This window comes from Maniola jurtina, chromosome 28 (assembly GCF_905333055.1).
Source record: "Maniola jurtina chromosome 28, ilManJurt1.1, whole genome shotgun sequence".
Lineage (NCBI taxonomy): Eukaryota > Metazoa > Arthropoda > Insecta > Lepidoptera > Nymphalidae > Maniola > Maniola jurtina.
The window spans coordinates 2,086,351-2,114,194 of NC_060056.1; the positions used below are offsets into that span (position 1 = coordinate 2,086,351).

General features: G+C 38.1%; 1 protein-coding gene and 2 long non-coding RNA genes across 11 annotated transcripts in view; 1 reads left to right on the top strand and 2 right to left on the bottom strand.

Annotated features, from left to right (window-relative positions):
- LOC123879660 (segmentation protein cap'n'collar-like) overlaps window positions 1-27,844 on the bottom strand; it is a 133,034-nt gene that overhangs the window by 10,743 nt on the left and 94,447 nt on the right. For 8 of the 9 annotated variants that reach the window (XM_045927494.1, XM_045927497.1, XM_045927493.1 and 5 more), the window contains exons 8-11: window positions 8,244-8,389; window positions 6,739-6,818; window positions 6,006-6,085; window positions 5,430-5,529 (exon numbers count right to left, since the gene is read on the bottom strand). In XM_045927494.1, the coding sequence (XP_045783450.1) occupies window positions 5,430-5,529; window positions 6,006-6,085; window positions 6,739-6,818; window positions 8,244-8,389 (406 nt within the window). Of the gene's footprint in view, window positions 1-5,429; window positions 5,530-6,005; window positions 6,086-6,738; window positions 6,819-8,114; window positions 8,147-8,243; window positions 8,390-27,844 lie in introns of all 9 variants that reach the window. The other variant, XM_045927499.1, reaches the window with a different exon arrangement.
- LOC123879735 lies at window positions 328-15,951 on the top strand. The gene is made up of 3 exons (XR_006799059.1): window positions 328-369; window positions 1,178-1,180; window positions 15,791-15,951. It is a non-coding gene; the product is annotated as an uncharacterized LOC123879735 (long non-coding RNA).
- LOC123879737 lies at window positions 13,277-27,718 on the bottom strand. Its single transcript, XR_006799061.1, has 3 exons — window positions 27,548-27,718; window positions 23,411-23,416; window positions 13,277-13,287 (listed from the first exon to the last, which is right to left on the bottom strand). It is a non-coding gene; the product is annotated as an uncharacterized LOC123879737 (long non-coding RNA).

Sequence of the window (27,844 nt, forward strand, 5' to 3'; positions counted from 1 at the left end):
CTTAGGGATCTCCAATAAAAAAAAAATTGCCTATATCACTCAGGATTAATGTAGCTTTCTACTGGTGAAAGAATTTTTAAAATTGGTTCAGTAGTTCCAAACTTATATAAACTTTACTTCTTTATAATATTAGTAGGTATAGATAGGAATTCAACATTTTGGGCCTGAAGGATCTCAAAATGTACGCCTATAAAAAAATTCAAAATTCGCAAATATTTCATACTAGCCGATGCCCGCGACTTCGCCCGCGCGGATTTAGATTTTTCGAAATCCCGTGGGAACTCTTTGATTTTCCGGGATAAAAAGTAGCCTATGTGCTAATCCAGGATATTATCTATCTCCATTCCAAATTTCAGCCAAATCCGTCAAGTAGTTTTTGCGTGAAGGAGTAACAAACATACACACACACATACACACAAACTTTCGCCTTTATAATATTAGTGTGACGGGGCCGCCTTATTTTTCATATGCTGCCTTTTAGTGCAAAGACATCAGAAATATAATCCGTTTTAAATTAAATACAATATTATCCTCAAAACACTTAATGCTTTTATCAGATAGGCATAAAAACAATGATATATTGTTTTTTCCATAAGCCGATTAACGAATTTCGTTTTTTAATAACGAGATAACGTTACAGGATAACGGTATTTTCAGTCGCTGACAACGATGCAAGTAACGAGATAACGAATCATTAGTGTAACGTCAGCGAACCATATTGTATTAAGTGATATAAAAAACCGGCCAAGTGCGAGTCGGACTCGCGTACCGAGGGTTCCGTACTCGGGTATATTTTTCTGTAATTTTGCAAGTTAATTCAAAAACTAAGCATAAAAACAAATAAAAATCTGTTCTCCTTTCACGTTACATAGCATGTTACCTTGTCAGTCTATACGTGGCATAAGAATGGGCTGTGGACAACTTTTCAAAAGACTTCCATAGCTTAGCACAACGTAGGGCAGTTCTAGTGAAAAGGCAGCCTTAGTCTAGGAGATCTCTAACGATTCTTTGATCAGGAAACGATTTTCCTGTAATAGCTCAACCCATCATGATCAACCCATCGCCGGCCCACTACTGAGAACTAGTCTTCTCTTGGAATGAGAAGGGGAAGAGTGTACCAGCGGGGTGACTATGGCCTAACAACTCGTTCACACAGGCTGCGTAAGCGTAGACGTAGCGCGTACCATTGCGTTGTAATGTATGGAACTGTATGAGACATGGCATACCGTTGCGTGGTGTGAACGTTCGCGTAGACGTAATGCGTGCAGTTGTCTACGGATTTACGCGCGTCACTACGCACGTGTCACGTGTACGTGTTTGGTGTGAACCGGCCTTAAGCCCTTTTTAACTTACCGTCATATAAATTGTAGTACGAATTCAAATATTCGACTGCGTCTGGATGGTACATATGGTTCAAATATGGCGTTATTGGGTAGAAAGGCGTCATATAGGGGTAAGGGACCATTAGCATGTTCATTTTAAATCGGGGGATATCTTTTCAATCTTTTATCCTTTTTCTATTTACAACCAAACAATAGCTTTCTTTTTCTCTCTTTCAAGACGCTCAGTTATATCAAGACACACGGTCGTGTGTCGAAGCCAAGTTCGTATAAGAATTGAATATTACATCGAACCATCCGTTTTTATCATCGAAATTTTTTCCAAGAACAAATGATAATTCGTACTAATCTGGTATGAGCTTTTATCTTTCCGATAAAAAGTTGACTAGAATCCGAAGGTCGTCTCTTGCGCAATGCCGATTCGTTTTTCGAATTTCAAACCGCTGTCAAAGTCATATGACAGTTCTTCTTTGCCTTCCACGACCTTCCACGTTAATGTAAACAATTTCTAATCCCCACAATTAATGCTATAGCTAATAAAACGCCTTGTTTTCTTTATATAGGAATTAACGTTGCAAAAATAGACTTCAATTTCTATTTTCCAGCGTCAGTTCTCGAATCCTCATATACAATCAGGTGTTCTATATTTAAACGACCATAGACAATAGTTGTATGTTTTCAACACGAATACGGGAACTTTGGTCCAAGATTCGCAGGTTGTCTTTGGTCTACGCAAGGCAAGTCTGCATTTAGCACATGTACATGTAGGACAATTCTTGATATGCACCTTTCTACTCTTCCTTGTACGTTTGTTCAGAAAGTATGTCATATGTAGGCTTTTTACTAACATACAATACGAAACTATGTAATTTCGATTATTTCAAAATTTCATAAAAAAATTCCAAAGTCCAAACACTTATTTATATATTTTCGTCTAAAGTTCAAGTCTTTTCTCAACACTACTGTCCTTTAACTTTAAAAAAAAATACAAAAAAGGTCTTTTACAATGTTCAATTCACAATTCAGTTAATCCACACAAAACACAGTCACTTTACAATGTTATTCTTCTTGACAAATAATCTATAAATGTACGAGAAAATGCCCATCTTGATTAAAATTGTTTAATCCACAATATTTTTCACCATTTGTTATAAAATTGTTTTAGAATTTACTAAAATAATTTTCAAAATCGCTTCTATAAATAACCCAGAAGGAATTCGATTTTCAAAACACAACTGACAGCTACACTTTTCGCTGCAAATGTAACGAATAAGGACGGAATAATTTTATCTCCTCTCATTACACTAATATGCTTTATCGTTATCATTTTATTGTCGCGTATAAATACAAATCACTGTATAATTTATTTACATTACACGTTTCCATCTATACATTATTTACTTTCCTCACTCTTACTCGTTACGGAAAGTTAGACTTATTAAAAAAAAAACAACACTTTTTTTTTAATCGAACCGATGCGTCCATGCTTTGGACTGCAGGCGTACGAACTAAAGGAATGACTAATCAACTTTCAAGTGACATCATATAGGTCAAATCCAGCGATAATGCGTTGATAAAACGTGCTAATATTCCTTTTCTGAAAAAAGCAATGTGGTTATAAATTAATTCGTAAAAATTAGGAAAAAACGGTTAAGTACAAGTCGGACTCCCACTCGAAGGGTCCCGTACCGTCGTACAAAATATTAAACTCTGCTGTTTTTATTTTATTTTTAATTTGCATGGCGGCCATTTTGTTTTTTTTATCGAACGGTTCATGAGATGTCAGCTCTCTGACAGATAAACGGACGGACGGACGAGGCTTAGTTTAATTGGAATTAAATAAATGAATATTAATTACATGATTAATAATTAAATGATATCGATTTTTTATTGCAGTCTTTAATCAATAACGGATGCGATTCTTTACTTTATAATGATAAATAGAAGGTGGGAAACCCCAAAGCACAAGAGTTTTCCACACAGAGCGTTGAAAACCCGGCTAAGTACGAGTTAGACTCGTGCACCGAGGGTTCCGTACCACAGAAGCAGTATAGCGGTAACAATCACTTTTGTAAACGAACCGCAAAACTAGGAGTAACTTTGTTTGTAGAGGTTTATTGCTAATATAAATAAAACTGGACTTCGTCTGTGGTGGCGTTTGCTGGCGCGCGTGTTGTGACTTTCTTTGGAGTGTTTTTTTTTTGTTAAAACTGACTGGAAAGCGCTTTAAGGGGGTGCCGTGCGTGTATCGGCGAGCGCCGGCACAGACGGCGTCCATACTTGTACAAATAACTACAAACTTGACATTGGCTAATCATTGTAAAAGCCAGACGAGAGAGAAAAAAAAACTGTGATAGAGCATTGGTTTTATCTTTCTTGTAAAATATACATAAAACTCTATTGACCATAATAATTTCAGATTTAGTATAGTTATCTTACTTAGACCTCATTTCAGGCCTCTCTTTTCCCCCCTTTTTTAATTAAACCTAAAAACATTTTTTTTTTTAATTCCAATCATGTTGGGCCACTAAAATATACAACTATTACAAATTGCATGTCAACAGCTTTACCTAATAATTACTGAAATAATCGACAATGACAGACAGACGGACTGAGAAAGTCGCACGATAAGGGTTCCATTTTTACAATTTTGGTACGGAACTCTAAAAACACAAACTTATCTATTGCATGGCATTGACAGATATAATAAAGATTAGAATAAAAGGCCGTATGTGAAAACATTTATGCGCATTATATCTTGGCGTTGGCACCATAGATAATATAGAATTACATTTTGCTTGTGTATCAAAATAGATATGACACGTTCAATTATTTTAATACCAGATTTATTCGTTCCTTTATGCGTAATACTTAGTTCTTGATGAACGATTATACTAGATTCTTTGTCCACGTTCAATCCAATCCATCAGCCTGTATGCGTCCACAGCTAGACATAGGCCTTTCCAAAAGCGCGCCACCAAATACGGTCCACCACCTTCTTCAGGTCATCGGTCTAGCGGGCTGGAGGTCGTCCCACACTGCGCTTACCGGTACGCGGTCTCCACTCCAGAACACGTCTGCCCCATCGGCCGTCGGTTCTGCGACAGACATGATCTGCCCATTGCCACTTCAGCTTGCTAATCCTTTGAGCTTTGTCCACGTTCACTTCGGTTTCTGTTAAAATCTTATGGAATAACCCAGCTTATCTTACGGATCTCCTTTCTGATTTGATCACGTAGAGAGATTCTCTCTCTCTCTCTTGTCTGGCTTTACAAAGATTAGCCAATGTCAAGTTTGTAGTTATTTGTAACAAGTTAGTTAAACTATACAAGTATGGACCCCGTCTGTGCCGGCGCTCGCCGACACACGCACGGCACCCCCTTAGAGCGCTTTCCAGTCAGTTTTAATAAAAAAAACACTCCAAAAAAGCAGAGCACGCCCGCCAGCTAACACCAACACAGACGAAGTCCTAGAGAGATTGTAGCCTTTACATCGCCCGCTGAGTGACCCTGAGCTTTCTTATAAGGTCCATAGTTAGCGACCATGTCTCGGATCCAAATGTTATCTACATTATCACTGGAACACGCATTGTTCGAAGACTTTGGTCTTCAAGCACTGAGGAATTTTGGACGAGAAGACATCTCGAAGCTTCCCGAACTAACCAGTCGAGTCATATTTCGGCGGTTAACCTCTTTCTCGAGATAAAGAGGTCAAGATACGTTGTGAAGATGTGTATTGGCAATGAAGGCGCCCGATAGGATTGTCTGCTAATGCAGTCGTCTGCCTTTTTTCATCAGGCAATGAGACGGACAAATTTCGCTCAAAATTAACATTAACATGAACTGTTCAATAGATGAGAACTTATCTTTGGAGACAGTTGTGGTTTGTGTGTTTTGTGTGTGTGTTACCTGTTGTTTCGCTTTAATACTGTGTGCCTTCAAAATAAAACTTTAAAAAAATATTCGCCAATCCTAAGAGCACTAACTTTGCTCCATTGCTCAGCACCAACAATTAGATGGTTTTTAATATACCGAACACATTTCCTAATAAATCAATAGAATAAATAGATATTATAGAATATTAACCCACCTTCGTTCATCGCCATGTCCATGAGCTGCAAGTCCTCATCATTGAGGATGGATTGCAGGAACCCGTCCTGGTTGGGCGGCCCCATCTCGCTCGTGGAGTTCTGTCAAATCAAATTATTTGAATTAAAAACCAGCCATGTGCGAGTCAGACTCGCGCACTGAGGGTTCCGTACTCGGGTATTTTTCCGTCATTTTTTACGATAAATCAAGAACTATGCATACGAGTAAAAGTAAATAAAAATTTGTTTTAGAATGCACAGGTAAAGCCTTTTCATATGATCATTTCCATACACTTACCTACCTACTTAGGTACTTAACTTTCTATGAAAATTGAAAATACTAACTAACTGTTCATGGACACATTTTTTTTTGTGATGTAACCACAAATTCACGATTTTTGGATTTTTTCCTTTACTTTTGCTAGACATTATCACCTGTCAAATTTCATGATTCTAGGTCATCGAAAAGTACCTATTAGGTTTTGAACCCCTTGTCTTAACAGACACGACAGACAGACAACAAAGTATAAGGGTTCCGTTTTTCCTTTTGAGGTACGGAACTCTAAAAATGAAGTTACCTGGTAGTACAGTCCATCGTGGTGCTGCGGGTGATGGGCTGACTCCACTTTGTACGTCCCCTCCAGGGGTGCTGCGGCGCCTGTCACAATACCACATATTAAATCTTTAAACTAATTTAATCGCAACAATACCATGAAGTCTTGTAAGTAAATCAGTCTAATCGGCATCTATTTTTTTTTCTTCCGAACAACTCAGCGATAGGATTAGTATCCCGTGGGAACTCTTTAATGTTTGATAGGTGGGTTTAACGGATGGGCGGTGAAAAGTTAGCAGACAGACAAACACACTTTTGCATTTATAGGCATCCGAAATTGTTCTACATAGCACCAAGCAAGACAAAACATGCTACCAACACATTTATTAGAAGAAGTTGCAACCAGTTCAATCAGCAATTTTCAAATTACGATATTTTTCATCTCTCTCTTCACAAATATAAATCTGCAATTAGGGACATTATATCCAAAACTGACTAGCTTCACTAGTCAGTTTTGTTTCGTTTTTGTTTTTACTTTATTATTTATGTAATTTACCTATTTTCTGTTCTTTTCCTATGTACCTTCTTATACCCGGCTATTGTGTGTTTTAATTCTGTGATAACTTTTCGTTGGAGACTGTTGTGGTGTGTGCTTTGTATTTGCGTTACCTTTTGTTTATTGTTAATACTGTGTCTGCATAAAAAATAATTAAAAAAAAAAAAAAAATTATAATATTAGTATGGATAGTGATTCTTACCATAAGATTCATGGTGTTTTTCGGGCACGGGAGCCAAGGGTGCGTGGTAGTTGGGTGCGTAGGCCGCCGCCGCGCCATGGCTGTCAACAAAAACATTACTAAAATACACGATCAAGGATCCTACACCATAATTACTAGAGTCACTTAGCGGGCGATGGAGAGAGCTAAGCTTGGAGTTTCTGTTTGTGATCAAATCTATCTATATACATATAATAAAATTGTAGAAAAGTGGTGTCTGTACAATGGAAATATAAAAAACAAAAAGTAGCAGGGGTTGTTATTATATCGATGCCGAAGCCGAAATTGTAATTAATTTTTTTTTGTCTGTTTGTCTGTGTGTTTGTGCACGCTAATATCAGAAACGGCTTATTCGATTTAGATACGGTTTTCACTAATATATTGTAGTAAGCTTCACTTAACATTTAGTGTTTATTTCATGTCAATCGGTTCATAAATAAAAAAGTTATGTCAATTCAAAGAATCACGGCGAACATTTTTAACGTACAGAGTACGTACTACACGCCTCGCGCCTGAGCGTCCGTGGCTATATAAAGCGCGCTGAGAGCCATTCCACGCGAACGAAGTCGTGGGCACAGCTAGTCAGTAATAAGGAGACCCATAGGAGAACCAGAGTAACTGATGACTCATTAGAGACTCTTTTGACGACCTCCCTGCCGCAGTGCTAAGAGGCCCTGGGTTCGATTCCCGGTAGGGGTTTACAATTTTTTAATTTCTGGTCTGATCTGGTGGGAGGCTTGGGCCGTGCCTAGTTACCACCCTACCGGCAAAGCCGTGCCGCCAAGCGATTTAGCGTTCCGGTACGTGTAGTAAGCAAAGGGGTATGGATTTAATAAAAACTGCCATATCTCTGCCAGGTTAGCCCGCTTCCATCTTAGACTGCATCATCAATTACCACCAGGTGAGATTGCAGTCAAGGGCTAACTTGTATCGATAAAAAAAGTCTAGGATATCCCAGTAGGTGGATAGATAACATCGAACGATTTGCAAGGAGTCGCTGCATTTAGGATGGTGGTGGTAGGGCTATACTGTAGGGTATAACTGGTTTGACAGAACGGTCAGAAACGAAGCAACGTCTACTCTATTGTACGTTACCTGATATTGTGCGGATGCGCGTGCGGGTGCGGATGCAGGTGCGAGTGCGGATGCCGGTGGCAGGGCTGGTACTGGTTTGGCGAAATGCTCAGAAACGAGGCAACATCCTACCACCTCTGCTCTACTGTACTTTACCTGATATTGTGCGGGTGTGCGTGCGGGTGCGGATGCAGTGCGGATGTTGGTGGTTGGTCTGGTACTGGTCTGGCAGAATGGTCAGAAATGAGGCAACGTTCTACCACCTCTGCTCTACTCTACTTTACCTGATATTGTGCGGATGTGCGTGCGGGTGCGGATGCGAGTGCGGATGTTGGTGGTTGGTCTGGTACTGGTCTGGCAGAATGGTCAGAAATGAGGCAACGTCCTACCACTTCTGCTCTACTATACGTTACCTGATATTGTGCGGATGCGCGTGCGGATGCGGATGCGGGTGCGGGTGCGGATGCTGGTGGTAGGGCTGGTACTGGTCTGGCGGGATGGTCAGAAACGAGGCGAGGTCATTCCACCTTTGCTCTACTGACATAGAGCGCATGAGCGACTGAAACAAGAGAAAAAAAATTCTATTACATCTACACTAATATTATAAAGAGGTAAAGAGTGTAAGGGCCCAGGTGAGTTTGTTGTGGGCTTCTGCTCAGAACAGGGCGCGTTTGAAACGTTCGTAGTTTTTGCTTTAAGTCTACTTACACTAGCGGCACGCTATGATGGCCGGTTTGACACATTACAATAGTGATGTGGAATGTCAATTTATTCTCGAACAAAAAACAATTAAGTTTTGTTTTTGTACCTGATTAAATAGGTTTAATAAAACAAAAATGTATATGTTTATTTAATTTATTTGAACGAACTGAATATTTGAACGAAAATGAATATACATACTTTATATGCACACAAGAAACATATGAATACAAAAGATACCAAAAAAGGTGCCACAAAAGGCCATAATTAATCAGATTCGTCCATACTACTATTTTCACTGTCGTCACTGCTATCATCACATACATTAATAATTATATGTTCGTTTTCTATAATATTATCTATTTTCACATCTCTTTCATAATCTTCCCTTATTAATTTAACAGTTCTATTCACAACCTTTTCCCAGTCTCCTTTAGTCACATGTTCACAAGCTTCTTCTAATAATTTTAGCATTTTTTTTGTGGTAAATGGGGGTTCTGTATTGTGTCTTGCAGCATATCCCTTAATTTGAGCCCACACCAACTCAATCGCATTATACTCACAATGGTAAGGCGGTAACCGTATAACTCTGTGCCCATGTTCTAATGCTATTTCGTCAATGACGTATCGGATCTTGGTTGGTTTGTTTTCTTTTAAAAGACGTACTAATTCCGCTTTTAACATATTCATGTTTGCATCTACGCCATTTTTACGAAGCCATGCGACGATATCAGCTTTCTTTTGGGATTGGGCAGGTGGCTTGTCAATTTGCATCGAGTGGTATGGGGCGTTGTCCATAATTATAATAGATGGTTCAGGGAGGCTACACAACATTGAGGTAAACCATTCAGTAAACTTTTCTCCATTCATGTCTTCATGATAGTCTCCAGTGGTTTTTGACGCAAAAGCCATGAGAGAACCTTCGACAAACCCGTTGATGGTTCCGGCGTGACAAATTATAAGTCGCGATCCTTTTCCTACAGGAACTTTGGAAGTAGATGCTGCTGTGTCATCGTTCCAAGAACGGCCTACAGTATGGTTAGCATTAAGCCATGTTTCATCCAAGAACACAACATTTTGCCAATTTTTGATTTCTTTCACTTGCCGTAAAAAAGTATACCTTGCCATCGCTATATCAAATCTTTCCATCAATATTTTGCGTTTGTTACATTTTTTGTATCGAAATCCAATGGTCTTCAAAATCTTCGTTAAAGAACTTTCCCCACCGAAGAATAATCCAGCTTCCTTCAGTGAATGCACCAACTTTTTTCTTGTTGGATACTCCTTCTGTAAATAGTAGCCGTAAACATGTCTTCGGATAGCATCGGCATCAAAGCTATCGATGCCTACGACTGGTTTTGCTCGTTTTCTCTTTTTTGGTGTGTGAAGTTTATTTTCTTCTGTGCCAGTCTCGCCATATTTTTTTTTAGTTATCCGTCTAACAGTTCGTTGTCCAATATTAAGCGCATCAGCTACGCGTTCAACCACTGACGTTATAGGTAAAATTGGCCCTCCATTTTGAGCTTCACGATCGAAATAGTTACGAAGGCGTATTACGAACTCACGTGTCTGACTATTTAGAACAGTTCTCTGCGTACGTTCGGTCATATCGACGAAATCCACAACAAAGGGCTTGAACAGAGTCCAAATTAACGAGCAAGGGTCAACAGTAATGCAGTATCAATATTTGAAATCCAAAGCCAGGTCAAAACTATATCACAATCGCATTGCACTGACAGTTTATACTTTTCGAAGCAACGTCAATTCGAAACTGCTTTGTTTTGCATTGAGCATTGACGCGAGTTTGCCGGAGGTAGTAGTTGTGCTAGCCAGCGATCCTATGTGACGATCGTATTAGATTCCATTTTTAAAAATTTATTGATATTTTTTTGCGATTTCAGAGGTTTGTCCACATAGTGAAAATTGTTCATATTCACAAGTACATTCACCCCTTAAATGGTGCAAACTGATTTTTCTACACTTGTATACATTTAAGAAATCAATTTAATAAATAAATTTTGAGTCCTAAACCTAAAACTACATTCGATAAAATTTATGAATCTCTGCACATCACTATCGTCAATAAAGTAATACAATTATTTCCTTCAAAGTCGTTATCAATTAATACGGAACTTCATGAGCGGACAAACGTCAAACCGGCCATCATAGCGTGCCGCTAGTTTAATTAATTATGCCTAACCTTAACATCATTCCCACAAATTCCATATAATTGATAATCAAAAATTGTACCATCCATACTAATATTATAAACGCAAAAGTTTGTCTGTCTGTTTGTCTGCCTGCTAGCTTTTCACCCCCCCCCCCCCCCCCCCCATACGAATCCTGGCTACGGCCATGGTTGCCTGAAGGCATTTTATGCGTGTTGGTCCATAATGATACATGACATTATGCTGAGCTGTATGTTTGAAATGCTGTTTTTGTTTGAAAGGTGGCTTGATCGAGAGTGTTCTCAGCTATAATCCAAGAAAATCGGTTCAGCCGTTTGAAAGTTATCAGCTCTTTTCTAGTTACTGTAACCTTCACTTGTCGGGGGTGTTATAAATTTTTAATTTACACTTGTTTGTCTGTGATATCTACAACGAATAAATCACATTTTTCCTTCTTTCTTTCTTTCTTTCTTTCTAAGACTTGCAAAATGTCAGTTACTAAAGTAAACAAAAAACACCTACAGCTAAATTAACACTATTACGGAAAATCACACACAAAAACAGTAAAACAACCACACACTTTGAGCACGCGTAACTTTCTTTGCGTGTAAATATTGGATGTGTCAACACTTGTCAACAGACGGACTGCGCGTACGATTATATTAACGGTGTTTGTGTAATCTACGATTTTACAACTTTTGGGTTTTTAGACGACACGATACGATCTTACGATGTTAATTTGCCGCAGCAGAGATGTCTGAAACCGGTAAGCGGCACAAGTATGCCTCTTTCATCAAGAATTATATGTAGTTGTTCAGGATAGGTGTCGAACAGCTCGAATAACAACTAATGATGTTTAAAGCGCTTTATTACTACTGTACAGAATAGGTACATAGTGGACGCACAGGCGGCGCGTAGCTGTCTATCTGACCGAATTTCGAATGTTGGGGTTCTCATTTTAACACTTTATACGCGTCACGTCACTCGACACATATATCTAGGTATAGATTAGGTACACACATCCTAGCGGCGCGAACAGTAGTCTTAGTGCTAATTTTATAAATACTTTTTGATTTGCCGCAGCAGAAATGTCTGAAAACGTTAAGCGGCATATTGCCTCTCTTATCGAGAATTACTAACGAGTAACTTTAACGTGGAGATCCTGGGGCCAAGGAGTCTTAGTGCAAAAAAAAAATACGAGACATTTCACTGCTGTTAATATCCTCATCTGGTAACAGATGACCTGGCTCATGTTTTGCGCAAAGGATTAGTCTGGCTGTCCAGTGCGGGAATGCAGCAATTCTTAGAACCATTCCACTCGGGCATGATTAGTACAGTAATTAGATAAGGCTAGGTTTTACTATAACATTTTCAATAAATAAAAAATTCTTAATAAATTAACATAGCATTTTGCTTAGTGAGATACATCGTGTTGCAAAAACGTAATTCCACGGGGATGAAATCGCAGGCATCGCTTAAAAAAAAAACATGTCGCTTTTGTATAAAGAGCTTTCTACAACAACAGCTCCACTTTTTAATTCAAGATCGTAGCCTTCAACAAAATGTTGTCGTATCGTAGAATATAAATGGACTCCTATCAAGAATTATAGATCGAAAAATAGGATTTTCACGACTACCTGTGATATTACGCGGTCGCCGTCAAAATTTTATGATTACGAATACATACACAATAATGACCCTTTTGGAACCTGTGCTAAGGGCCCGTACACACTTTCGGAGCTTATTTCGGAGTTCTAGTTCGAATTTTCTAGAATCTAGCTGCGAATCAATCAATCTTAGCTCTTCCAGTTGGCCAGCTTCTACCACTCTACAGGCAAATCGTTGCTGGTAGAGTGGTAACTAGCCATGGCCGAAGCCTCTCACTGGATGTATCCATACTAATATTATAAACTAGAGGATGCCCGCGACTTTACCTGCGTGGATTTAGATTTTTATAGATCCCGTGGGAGCTCTTTGATTTTCCGGGATAAAAAGTAGCCTATGTCCGTCCTCGGGATATAAGCTAACCCTGTACCAAATTTCGTCAGAATCGGTTACACTGTTGGGCCGTGAAAAGGTAGCAGACCGACAGACAGACAGACACACTTTCGCATTTATAATATTAGTAAATAGTATGGATGCGAAAGTGTGTATGTTTGTCCGTCTGTCTGCTACCTTTTCACGGCCCAACAGTTTAACCGATTTTGACGAAATTGGGTACAGAGTTAGCTTATATCCTGGCGACGGAAATAGGCTACTTTTTATCACGGAAAATTAAACAGTTCCCGAGGGATTCCTAAAAACCCATCCGCTTAACCGATTTGTATGAAATTTGGTACCGAGGTAGCTTGCGTCCCTATAATTGACATAGGCATGTTATCCCGGAAAATCAAACAGTTCCCACGGGATCTTAAAAAACCTAAATCCACGCAGACGAAGTCGCGGGCAACCTCTGGTTGGTTATAATCCGCTAAACTGGATTATGTACTAATACAGTGTATAATCTGTCTCCATTCTAAATTTCAGCCAAATCCGTCCGGTAGTTTTTGCGTGAAAGAGTAACAAACATACACACATACACACGCACAAACTTTCGCCTTTATAAAATATATTCTGTAAAGTGTGCCCTCTGCTAGCTTATAACGACCCGATTTTAACGGAATTCGGTACAAAGATAGCCTGCATTACGGAGACAGACATAGCCATAGGTAGAGTGGTAACTAGCCATGGCCGAAGCCTCTCACTGGATCTATCGCATGTAAAGGAGCCTTTAAGGTATTGCGGGTACAATTAATAAGAAAGTTCACCGTGAGATATGTCACATGATATGCGCACGCCATAAATTGGACCGATTTCCATAAAGTAATTAACAGGGCTCTCTCCGTCACTCGCTTCATACAATCGTAGTTCCAATTTCATTTGAATATTAAGCAACCTAAGTCCATGAAATTTTGCAGACATATTCTAGAAACTAATATCTGTGTCTGTGGTGTTTTAGATTTTTCTAAAAATATGTAGTTTTAAAATTACAGGGGCTCAAAGATTTGTATGTAAATTTTTAAGACCGCGTAACTTTGAAACCGAATATTTTAACAGAAATCTGGAAAACCACAGGCATAGATATTAGTTTCTAGAATATGTCTGCAAAATTTCATGGACTTTGGTTGCTTAATATTCAAATGAAATTGGAACTACGATTGTATGAAACGTGTGACGGAGAGAGCCCTCTTAATTATGCGAATATACCGAATCATAAAAGTTAACTACTGCGTATGACAGAATTGTCAACGTTTATGGGAATATAAAAAAATCGTCAAAAGAGTAATACACCTTATTTGCATTTTTTACAACTTTAAAGTACTTAAAAGGAAATATATGTCATACTAGCGACCCGCCCCGGCTTCGCACGGGTCGCTTATTACAATTTCCGTAGGGATCTCTAATTTCTTTAAAATAAAATATAGCCTACTAGCCGATGCCCGCGACTTCGCCCGCGTGGATTTAGGTTATTCGAAATCCCGTGGGAACTCTTTGATTTTCCGGGATAAAAAGTAGCCTATATGCTAATCCAGGATATTATCTATCTCCATTCTAAATTTCAGCCAAATCCGTCCAGTAGTTTTTGCGTGAAGGAGCAACAAACATACACACACACACACACATACAAACTTTCGCCTTTATAATATTATATTAAGTGTGATGTCACTCAGGAATAATGTAGCTTTCTAAGGTGAAAGATTTTTCAAAATCCTTTTTTTTTTAAATAGCGAGCAAACGAGCAGGCGGGTCACCTGATGTTAAGTGATTACCGCGGCCAATGAATTTTTTAGTCTGCCATGTTGTAAACTAATGGAAACACTGCCGATGGGAGTTGATTCCGCCGATGCGTGGAAAAAAGTATCTGGTGCAACGGGCGGTCGAAGTGCACCAGGCACCCAAGTGCGGTGCGGTTGTAGACAAGTGTAAATGATCCTATAAGGATTCCGTTTTTCCTTTTGAGGTAACTAAACAATATCAAAATAGCGTTAAACGCTACATATCCGCGCTCCCATTTCTGCTCGCGTGCCACTGACCACACAAACACAACTGTACCTAACCACAAATTCACGGTTTTCGGTTTTTTTCCTTTACTTGTGCCTACCTAGCACCTACCTAGGTAGGTAGGTCTTACCTAGGTAGGTAGGTCTTACCTAGTATAGGTACCTTTACTTGTGCTATAAGACCTTTCATGATTCTAGGTCAACGGGAAGTACCCTATAGGTTTTCTTGACAGACACTACAGAGTACAGACGGACAGTGATCCTATAAGGGTTCCGTTTTTCCTTTTGAGGTAACTAAACAATATCAAAACAGCGTTAAACGCTACATATCCGCGCTCCCATTTCTGCTCGCGTGCCACTGAGCACACAAACATAAGTGTACCTACTTATATTTGTCAAGCGTTCAACTAACATGAGTTTTCACCGCGTTGGCAAACCGTTCGGTCGAGTGTTAGCTTTATTTCTGCTTAACTGTTGCTTGTTTGGAGTGCTTTTTTACCCGACTACGGCAAAGCCAAAAGAAAGGGTTATGATTTTAGCAGTCTATGCAAGTCTGTATGTATGTAGGTTTGTATTTATGTGTGCTCCACAGTAACGCCAAAACTACTGAGCAGATTTTGATGAATGAGATGTCAATTTATTCGTTATTGTAGTTCGGGTGATATAGGCTACATTTTAAACGACAAAATCGACCTGACGGATGTTACATCCAAAAAAGTGGGGTCTCCGAAATTTATTTCTTTGCTATTGTGTCGAGTGGGATATCAAAGATCCAAAGGAAAGAGGAAAAAAAACTGAATTCATAAATATAAATTATAGTACAGTGTTAAAATACACCGAGCGACAGAAAACGATTTTGTACTATATCTATCGCTATATATCGGCAGTTCTCGGGTAGTAGTCGGGTTTTAGTGCTGTTTAATTAGAGTTCCACACTCAAATGTAACTAAAAATCTAACTAAAAAGTGAAAAAATCACAGTGAAAAAATGGCGCTATACAGCCATCATACAGATTTTTTTATTAGTTAGTGTCACACGGTAAAGGATTTAGAGGCTCGATTGCGGGAAAACTGCATCAATTATTATTACAATCGCAATCGTTGTGATTGGCTGAATTTATGGTATTCTTGTTGCAACAATGCATTGTAGCCAATAGTGAGCGAGCGTCAACCAATCAGAGGTGATTGCGATCGTGATAATGTAGCTGTCATTCTACCGCAAACGAGTTTCTGAAGATACCCTGTACAATCAAATCTGTTCATTGATTTGCAAGTTTGGAATTTAGTTTGGGGTTTGATATTTGTGTAATACACGCGGACTAAGTCGCGGGCGCAAGAAAGTCTAAATATATAAAAGTATAAATTAAAAATTTATAACACCCCCGACAAGTGAAGGTTACAGTAACTAGAAAAGAGCTGATAACTTTCAAACGGGTGAACCGATTTTCTTCAATTATAGCTAAGAACACTCTCGATCAAGCCACCTTTAAAAAAAAAACGAAATTAAAATCAGTTTATTAGTTTAGGAGCTACGATGTCACAGACAGATACACAGATACACACGTCAAACTTATAACACCCCTCTTTTTGGGTCCGGGGTTAAAAAGCAAAACGTGGATGACTAACTGATCCTACCAACGCACAGCTCAAACTACTGGACGGATCGGGCTGAAATTTGGCATACAGATAGCTATTATGACGTAGACATCTGCTAAGAAAGCATTTTTGCAAACTCAATCCCTAAAAGGGCAAAAATAGGGGGTTAAAATTTGTGTAGTCCACACGGACAAGCGAGTCTTATAGCTCGTTCACACAGGCTGCGTAAGCGTAGACGTAGCGCGTACCATTGCGTTGTAATGTATGGAACTGTATGAAACATGGCACACCGCTTGCGTAAAGCGTGGACGTATGCGTAACCCGGTGTGCTAGGGGTTTACGCGCGTCACTACGCACGTGTCACGTGTACGCAATTAGTGTGAATAGGCCTTTACATGTATGTACCTACTCTCTTATAACTGAGTACCTAAGTACAGTGGTTCGCAAACAAGCCATAGTTTACCTGCCCGCTACCGTTTAAATGGCTGATTTGAATTTCTCTTATAATCTTGGTGAAGTGTTTGCAAAAGTGTTTGTCATTCGTAAACTTTGATTTTTTAAATAACCAATCTCTTCTGTTTTTTGAACCATAACTATTTATTTTAGAATAAAATTGTGTGAATGTGCAGCTAATGCCAGCCTAAAAATTGTTCTTTTTGGCGTTCCGTAGTCCAAAAGGAAAATAGGAACCCTTATAGGATCACTTTGTTGTCTGTCTGTCAGACTGTCGTGTCTGTCAATAAAATATATAGGGTACTTCCCGTTGACCTAGAATCATGAAATTTGGCAGGTAGGTACATCTGATAGCACAAGTAAAGGAAAAAATCCGAAAACCGTGAATTTGTGGTAACATCACAGATAAAAATGTGTTCATGTACAAAGAATTAGTGTTTTCATTTTTCAAAGTAAGATAATTATATCAAGTGGGATATCATATGAAAGGGCTTTACCTGTTAATTCTAAAACAGATTTATATTCATTTTTTGCGTTTTTAATTTATCGTGCAAAATGTCGAAAAAAATACCCGAGTACGGAACCCTCGGTGCGCGAGCCTAACTCGCACTTGACCGGTTTTTTACTTTTTACTACTATCAAAATACATATCAACTATAGCTGCCTCATTTTGATTGTGGAAGCAAAAGGAAATAACCGCAAAACGCTATGCGATCTGTTTATTTTGAATTAAAATAATATTATAAAATTAACTCTCACACACATTACAGTAGAGAATTAAATATGTGAAGGGGACTTAACACAAATGTCCGTCTCAATTTGCGAAAATGATAAGTACTTATTCCATTGTGCTATTTTCGATTTGACAAAGTTTATTTAGTGTCATCTAAACAGAGATTGCAAATTCGATTATATGGATTCTATTATTCAATTGTAAGTTTGAAATCTTTTAGTTAATAGCAAGTAAATGTATTATGGATGTCAAGACGTCGGAATCACTATCAATATGTAAAATCAGAAAAATTATATTTCAGACTAGAGGATGCCCGCGGCTTCGCCCGTGTGGATTTCGGTTTTTTAAATCCCGTAGGAACTCTTTGATTTTCCGGGATAAAAATAGCCTATGTCCTTCCCGGGATGTATCCCAAGTCTGTACCAAATTTCATTAAAATCTGTTCAGCGGTTGGGCCGTGAAAACGTAGCAGACAGACACACTTTCGCATTTATAATATTAGTATGGATTTTTATTATTTCAGAGCTATATGTCATCGCGGTTCAAAGGTTTCGGTTTTCAGGTATAAAGGGATTACAGGCTAAATGGCACCTCGAAGTTTTCCGAGTGTCCCAGCGTACAAGTGTGTTAAGACCCTTAAAGCGGGACGTACATCAGGCGACCATCTTTTATTGAAGTGTCAATTGGACGAAAGCATTTGACACAATATGGTAATGACGATAAAATGTGTTGTAAAATTTCACAAATTTGTTAGAATAGGCTATAATTAATTATAATTCACTCCACCTCTTTTTTTTTCTTTCTCTCGTCTGGCAGAAAGCCAATGTCAAGTTTTTAGTTATTTACAAGTTAGGGAAACTATATAAGTATGGACTTCGTCTGTACCGGCGCTCGCCGACACACGCGCGACACCCCTTTAGAGCGCTTCCCAGTCAGTTCCACCACCAAAAAACACCAGTAAAACACAAAAAGCGGCCACTTTTAACAAAAAAAAAAAAACAGTACAAAAAGGCACCCCACGCGCGCCAGCAAACGCCAACACAGACGAAGTCCTCCACCTCTTATTGCTTTAGGTTCGATTCCCGGTTAGGTTAAAAAAGTCTTTAAACATTTTGTCCTAAATAACCTTCACTTTAGACTAAAAGCCTATAGGTACGCATGGTCGATAGTTGTCGTCTATGCGCACGGAGTTGCCGCAACTCCGTGTGTGTAGACGCAGCAACTTCCATACGAATCACAGATTCCAATAATAAGATTCAAATTCAGATAAAATGTAATAGCACAAGTGTCAATTAAAAATTTATAACACCCCCGACAAGTAAGGTTACAATAACTAGAAAAGAGCTAATAACTTTCAAACGGCTGAACCGATTTTCTTGGATTATAGCTAAGAACACTCTCGATCAAGCCACCTTTCAAACAAAAACTAAATTAAAATCGGTTCATTAGTTTAGGAGCTACGATGCCACAGACAAATACACAGATACACACGTCAAACTTATAACACTCTTTTTGGGTCGGAGGTTAAAAATGGCAAAAATTTAAATTAAATTAAAACTTTTCCGAGAGGTATAGTAATCATGATAGCAAATTAAGGTTTCTTGTATACCATGGACTTCCACGATAATGCCTGCTTCTATCCGACATTTTTAACCGACTTCAAAAAAAGGAGGAGGTTCTCAATTCGTCGGAATCTTTTTTTTTTATTTTTACGTATGTTCCTCGATTACTCAAAGACCCCTGGACCGATTTTGAAATTATTTTTTGTTTGAAAGGGTATACTGTGCAGGTGGTCCCATAGGTGAAGATCTGATGAATATCTTCGGAGATGGAGAACAGAACTCCTCAATGGATAAGAGCGAATTGCTCGCGATCAGTGTAATAGCTTAGTCGGTGCGGTTTTAACTAGGCATAACATATTATAGTCCAGTGGGGCCACTAAAATTTTTTTTATGTGACAAGCAAACAGACACACATTCGAATTTTTAATATGAATGGAAGTATGGATGTTAGGTGACCTTGCGGCGTACTCAAGGCGTTACGAAATTATAGCATCCAAGCGGTCATTTGTCGCACGCAACCATTCCATACACATAATGACATATGCATTTAATCACCCCGTCATACAAGTAACATACTAATATATTGTAGATCTATGTCAGGTTTCAACGAAGATTTTGAACTATGTATATCAGAGTCCTGTTAATGGGCGGATCTTTATAATGGATTTTTGGGCTGCAGCCCAGAGCCCTATTGCTATACAGAGACTCTAGCCTTCGTTAGCCAATTTTTTTTCTCTCTCTCGTCTGGCTTTACAAAGATTAGCCAATGTCAAGTTTGTAGTTATTTGTAACAAGTTAGTTAAACTATACAAGTATGGACCCCGTCCGTGCCGGCGCTCGCCGACATACGCACGGCACCCCCTTAGAGCGCTTTCCAGTCAGTTTTAACAAAAAAAAACACTCCAAAAAGGCAGAGCACGCCCGCCAGCTAACACCAACACAGACGAAGCCCTAGCCAAAATTAACAATATGTTTTGTTAATAAAAACCCGGCCAAGTGCGAGTCAGACTTGTGCACCGAGGGTTCCGTACTCGGGTATTTTTTACGACATTTTGCTCGATAAATCAAAAACTATTATGCCTAAAAATAAATAAAAATCTGTTTTAGAATGTACAGGTAAAGCCCTTTTCTATGATACCTCACTTGGTATAGTTATCTTACTTTGGAAATTAAAACACATTTTAATTTTTTTTTTTTAATGATGTAACCACAAATTCAGGGATTTCGGATTTATTCCTCTAATTGTGCTATAAGACCTACCTACCTGCCTAATTTCATAATTCTAGGTCAACGGGAAGTAGGTACCCTATAGGTTTTCTGGACAGACACGACGGACGGACGGACAGAATAACAGACAGACAGACAGACGACAAAGTGTTTCTATAAGGGTTCCGTTTTTCCTTTTGAGGTACGGAACCCTAAAAATTGCATTGCATTGTTAACTAAATTAAATATTGATTCATCAAAAATAAAATTTTAAATGTATCAATCATGTCATATTTTAAAAGTTGAAATACTTTAAATACTTAAGAGGGGTCTCTCCGTCACTCGCTTCATACAAACGTAGTTCCAATTTCATTTGAATATTAAGCAACCAAAGTCCATGAAATTTTGCAGACATATTCTAGAAACTAATATCTATGTCTGTGGTTTTCCGGATTTCTGTTAAAATATTCGGTTTCAAAGTTACGCGGTCTTAAAAATTTACATACTAATCCCTGCCCTGAGCCCCTGTAATTTTAAAACTACATATTTTTAGAAAAATATAAAACACCACCGACAACAGATATTAGTTTCTAGAATATGTCTGCAAAATTTCATGGACTTCGGTTGCTTAATATTCAAATGAAATTGTAACTACGATTGTATGAAACGAGTGACGGAGAGAGCCCTGTTAATTAATAATCCAATAACCAAACTACGTTTGTACGGAAGGCGCTAGGGAAACTTCTCTTAATAAATACGCAGTTGTTGTCCTCTAGTATGTCCCCTAATAAGGTAATTAGGTACCTAAATGCTAACATAATCCAAGTTCAATATACATGTTAACTACATACAATTTACATTTCAAGGTCCCAAATTCGGTTCCCGGGCGCGGTAATTTTATAATTCACAACAATAGAGACACAAGAAAAAACCGGCAATTTTGGCCACAAAACACAAAAAACGGCAATTTTGCGCGGTATAGTTAGTACTGTGCTGTAATTTGTTTGCTAGTTTTTTGTTACATAATGATTGATTAGTATTTAAGGTTCTCTATACACTATAAGAACTTTAACAGCTCGTTCACACAGGCTGCGTAAGCGTAGACGTAGCGCGTACCATTGCGTTGTAATGTATGGAACTGTATGAAACATGGCACACCGCTTGCGTAAAGCGTGGAAGTATGCGTAATCCGGTGTGTAAGGAGTTTACGCGCGTCACTACGCACGCGTCACGTGTACACGTACGTGCTGCAAACGCAATTGGTATGAATCAGCCTTTAATGAGATATCATTCGTCCAATGGATGTCTATCTGTCTATACATTAGTATATATTAAAGCAGTAGTGAGTATTAGGCTTGCAACTCCTACGCTCCGCCTCAGAGAGGTCCAAAAGTCTTTTGTGGGAATGGGTAAGCATAATCTTTTATAACAAAATTCCGCAATCAATTTTGGACTTGCCTTTACACAAGTTTAAAAAAACTATTAAAATTATGCTTCTGAAATAAGCATATTATACGATCGAAGATTATGTAAATGATAAAAGAGCCTGCAGCTCGCTCCAGCAATACGCGGGACTTCAATTACTTTTATACATGGCATAATATTGTACATCAAATCTTTGAAAAGAGCATCCGCCGAGTTTCTTCCTGCATCTTCTCAGTAGGAAAGGTATTCCAAACCAGTGGTAGATACATTTAACATTTCAAAAGTACGTATAAAAGTTTACTTGAATAAAAATATTTTGGATTTTGAATAGAGCTACACTAATTGCAATTTTCACAAGTGTAAATTAAAAATTTATAACACTCCCGACAAGTGAAGGTTACAGTAACTAGAAAAGAGCTGATAACTTTCAAACGGCTGAACCGATTTTCTTGGATTGGATTGGATTGGCTAAGAACACTCTTGACCACCTTTCAAACAAAAAAAACAAAATTAAAATCATTAGTTTAGGAGCTACGATGCCACAGACAGATACACAGAAACACAGGTCAAACTTATAACACCCCTCTTTTAGGGTCGGGGGTAAAATATCATTCCATCAGAGCAATTCATAATTCTATTTATTACAGATCTCGGCGCCTGTTTATTGTAATTGTAAAAGCTCTAAACGGATTTTGATAGTACTTTCACCGATAGAAAGCTCCGCTTCTAAAAATATATACGAGTAGTAAATACGGCTCTTACAAATTATGCTCAAGTTGATACTTGACGAATTGAGAGTGCAACGTTTACTGTATGTACATCTATACATATAATAAAATTGTAGAAAAGTGGTGTCTGTACAATGGAAATATATATAAAAAAAAGTAGCAGGGGTTGTTATTATATCGATGCCGAACCCGAAATTGTAATTAATTTTTTTTGTCTGTTTGTCTGTGTGTTTGTGCACGCTAATATCAGAAACGGCTTATTCGATTTAGATACGGTTTTCACTAATATATTGTAGTAAGCTTCAATTAACATTTAGTGTTTATTTCATGTCAATCGGTTCATAAATAAAAAAGTTATGTCAATTTAAAGAATCACGCTACCCGAAAAGTCACTATTCCACGCGAACGAAGTCGCGGGCACAGCTAGTTCTACATAAACATTATTTTTTTTTATTTTTTTCTCTCTCGTCTGACTTTACACTGATTAGCCAATGTCAAGTTTGTAGTTATTTACAAGTTAGGGAAACTATATGTATAAGTATGGACTTCGTCTGTGCCGGCGCCCGCCGACATACACGCGGCGCCCCTTTAGCGCTTCCCAGTCAGTTCCACCACCAATAAACACCAGCAGAACACAAAACCGGCCATTTCTAACAAAAAACCACTCCAAATAGGCACAAACACAACACGCGCGCCAGCCAACGCCACCACAGACGAAATCCTTGTACATATTATGTACATACAATGCATACATTTTGGGGTCTCACTAGCCATTTTTAACCCCCGACCCAAGAAGAGGGGTGTTATAAGTTTGACGTGTGTATCTGTCTGTGGCATCGTAGCTCCTAAACGAATGAACCGATTTTAATTTAGTTTTTTGTTTCAAAGGTGGCTTGATCGAGAGTGTTCTTAGCTATAATCGAAGAAAATTCGTTCAGCCGTTTGAAAGTTATCAGCTCTTTTCTAGTTACTCTAATCTTCACTTGTCGGGGGTGTTATAAATTTTTAATTTACACTTGTATACAACAATCTTTAACTTTAGTCTCTGATATTTTTAGACGACTGCCCTACCTTCTATGGGTTCAGTTGTAAGTACCTACCTAGTAGCAAGTTTGCAATAAAAACACGGTTTCTATTAATTCTAGGGCACACTTAAATATCATATGTCTCCGGCATGTAATTTGTAATGACGCGCTAAGAAAATTGTCCCCAAGACCATTTACTGGTGTAATTGTCTTGTAAACAACCTTTACTTTAAAGGAAACACTAACTTTTTATAATAGGTATATTTTAGATCTCATTTGTGGCAAGGGCTACTTTTAGGCAATAGGCTCAGAGCTAGAATCCAGAGCAACAAAAAAACCGGCCAAGTGCGAGTCAGTCTCGCGCACCGAGGGTTCCGCACTCGGGTATTTTTAACGACATTTTGCTCGATAAATCAAAAACTATTATGCCTAAACCTAATAAAAATCTGTTTTATTAGGTTTTTTTTAATAAACAAATTATTTAGTAAACAAAAAATATGCAATAAAAGCTTTATTAATATCTCTTATTAACTATTAAACTACAACCTAAAACTAGGTAAATTATTTAGTTACAAGTGTAAATTAAAAATTCATAACACCCCCGACAAGTGAAGGTTACAGTAACTAGAAAAGAGCTGATAACTTTCAAACGGCTGAACCGATTTTCTTAGATTATAGCTAAGAACACTCTCGATCAAGCCACCTTTCAAACAACAAAAAAACTAAATTAAAATCGGTTCATCAGTTAAGGAGCTACGATGCCACAGACAGACACGTCAAACTTATAACAACCCTCTTTTTGGGTCGGGGGTTAAAAAACAAGTAAAAGCCTACTTCATAAATGAACTATGAACTACTGTCATTTTTCGCGTTCCCACAAGAATTTACTATGTAAAGAACCTTAAAAAAATATCATAAAATTACATGATAAGGAACCTTTTAAAAAATCAAGAAACTCACCTGATATTCGAGCAAATCCATTTCATAAAAAAAATTATGCACTTATAAAACTAAAATAAATTACACTTAAACACTTAAATAACTTAATATTGCACTAAATTCAGACTGTCCACAGAGTGGGTTATAATATTGCACACATTTCGTAATCAGGTACTTAGGGACGATTAAAAAAAAATTAGGGGTCTACATTATCTGTTTTAAAAAAAGAACTGTCACTTTTCTAACTCCCGCGCGTTCCATGTTTAAAAACGCGGCGACCGCGATGGCTCGCGCACAGCACTCGTATACCGTAATGGTACTCTCTTAAAAAACTTAAAGCTAATATGCGTCTGTGAAATCGCCAGAATCGGCCATTTTCTAACGGTACAGCCGTAAGGAGAACTAAGCCGTTGCTTTCTTTAACTTGGAAGCAATTACACACGTCAATTTTGTACAACTTTTATTATTATTTGGACACATGCGATTTTGTCACTTATTGGTTCGGTAAGTAGAATTAAATTGGCGTAAATGCTATTCAGGTTTTTGATTGATTGTTGGACTGGACAGTTGCTAATCGTTAATTTTTAATCTGGCGCTACTAGAAATTAATTCATGTCACTCAGTGCATTTTCATTTATTTTGATTTTTTAGTAAAGCTTACATAGAGAATTAATTCAAAGTTTTTCAATAATTCTAGTTACAAGTGTAAATTAAAAATTTATAACACCCCCGAGAAGTGAAGGATACGGTAACTAGATAAGAGCTGATAAGTTTAACGGCTGAATCGATTTTCTTCGATTATAGTTAAGCACACTTTCGATCAAGCCACTTTTCAAACAAAAAAAACTAAATTAAAATCGGTTCATTCGTTTAGGAGCTACGATGCCACAGACAGATACACAGATACACGGATACGTCAAACTTATAACACCCCTCTTTGGGTCGGGGGTTAAAAACACTAGATAGTCAAAGCTCATACAATTGTATTTTAAAAAACAAAGACAAATTCGTAGGTTGTATGTAACACATACTTTACTTAGGCGCCGGGTTTACGCACTTTTTGACACCTTCAAGCGTACTTCAAAAAAATTGCGGCCCTTTACCAGGGCTGTGATCGAAATAAAATACGTAATTTTTTAATGATTTTTTGTATTTGCAAAAAATCTCGCAATTTCGTCGTATCTATCATAATTATAGGTTACTAAATACCTACCACGCATTCATTTGATAAAATTCATACAAAAATTGCATGCTCGCTTCGCTTGTACAGTTATCTATACTAATAAATAAAATTGGAGTGTCTGTCTGTAATTTCGAAATAACTACCTCATATTAAGCTCATATGGTTATTTGAACGATAACATAACTGAATCACACGTTTTTAAAATTTTTGTCTGTCTGTCTGTCTGTCTGTCTGTTTGAAAAGGCTAATCTTTGGAACGGCTGAACCGATTTTGACGGGACTTTCACAGGCAAGTAGAGGATTGACCAGGGCGTAAAATAGGCTACTTTTTTAACCGACTTTCAAAAAGGGAGTTGTGTTTTTCTACCTATGTACACCGAAATCTCCGAGATTTCTGAACCGATTTGCGTCATTTCTTTTTTAATCGATAGAGGAACTTTGCGACATTGTTTCATAAAAAATTTAGAGTCCAACTCCTCAATCCTGATGCTGCAGGGGATCTGACCAATCCACGCGGGCGAAGCTGCGGGCATCAGCTAGTTCTTAATAACTCTAGTCTTGAAACTTAAGTCTAGATAATATTATAGAGATTCCAGTAAAAAAAAGAGTTCAAGACGCAAATAACCGAGTACAACCTAGTTAATACTTTTTACAGTAAACTCAGCACTTAACACCTTTTTTTTCGAAAATTAAACCATACTTAATAATTATGTTAAGTATAATTAATTTATCGATAGTAGCAAACCAGTGAAAGTATAAGCTATTGAGCTGTAAGTACTTATTAAACGTGTAAAAGTTAGCACTTAGCATTAGCAGCGCAGCTTAGCAATCGTACAGTTAGGAAACGGTGGACTTCGTCTGTGTTGGTGTTAGCTGGCGGGCATGCCCTACCTTTTTGGAGTTTTTTTTTTGTTAAAACTGACTGGAAAGCGCACTAAAGGGGGTGCCGTGCGTGTGTCGGCGAGCGCCGGCACAGACGGGGTCCATACTTGTATAGTTTCCCTGACTTGTTACAAATAACTACAAACTTGACATTGGCTAATCTTTGTAAAGCCATACGAGAGGCAAAAAAAATAAAAAAGGAAACCGTATAAACTGTCGGGGCTAGTCGAGTTACTGACAAGAGTAACCAAGTACCAACCTATTGCTGATACGTCTACTGTTCACAGTTCTCACTGTGTATCAAACACAGAATTCACACATAAAAACTTAGACCGCGAAAAATATTTGATAAAATACTCAATGAATGCCTAAAAAAACCGGCCAAGTGTGAGTCGGACTCGCGCACCAAGGGTTCCGTACTCAGGTATTTTTTTCGACATTTTGCTCGATAAATCAAAAACATTTTGCATAAAAATAAATAAAAATCAGTTTCAGAATGTAAAGTAAAGCCCTTTCATATGAAACTTTGAAAATTTAAACACATTTTAATTTTTATTTAATGATTTGACCACAAATTCACGGTTTACGAATTTATTCCTTTACTTGTGCTATAAGACCTACCTACCTGCCAAATTTCATGATTCTGGGTCAACGGGAAGTACCCTATAGGTTTCTTGACACGGACAGACGGACGGACAGACGGACAGACAGACCCTATAAGGGTTCCGTTTTTCCTTTTGAGGTACGGAATCCTAAAAAGACGATTATACCTACGATCAAAACTGTATTTTTGCTAAACTGTGGCAAAAGTTAACGTAGTTTAAACTCAGTTTCGTTACGAATATCTACGTATACATGTAACTGTTCCAAGATCTAGGAATTAGAACTAGATTAATTGTAGCTGTGTGGAGTTTAACCGATCCCGATGTGGGTTAGTTGTGATTTTAATGGTGAGAAATGGCTTTTTTAATGTCGTCTACGTATTTTACCATTTTTGGGAAATTACTCCGCACGTCGTATCTTTCATTGCTGAAGGTTGTGTCCTCATTTCATGTATCACAAACAATACTTTTGTATACGACTCGACTAAGAGCCAGCGCGTGCCAGACCTTCGTTATTTTATAAAAGCTGAAAGTTTCTCTGCGTATTGCCCCCAGCATAGGGAAGAACGATCAGCGACTATGAATTTCGGATCATGGTGGCTTCGGGAGATTACAGGTAAAAAAGGTATAAAAAAATTTACGTCAAAGTGTGAGTAGTGTGTAGAGCACAATACGCAGAGAAACTTTTAGCTTATACAAAATAACAAAGGTATGGCCCTCGCTGGCTCTTAGTGCAAAATATTAAATCAGCAACCCCACCATCCAGTTACTGAC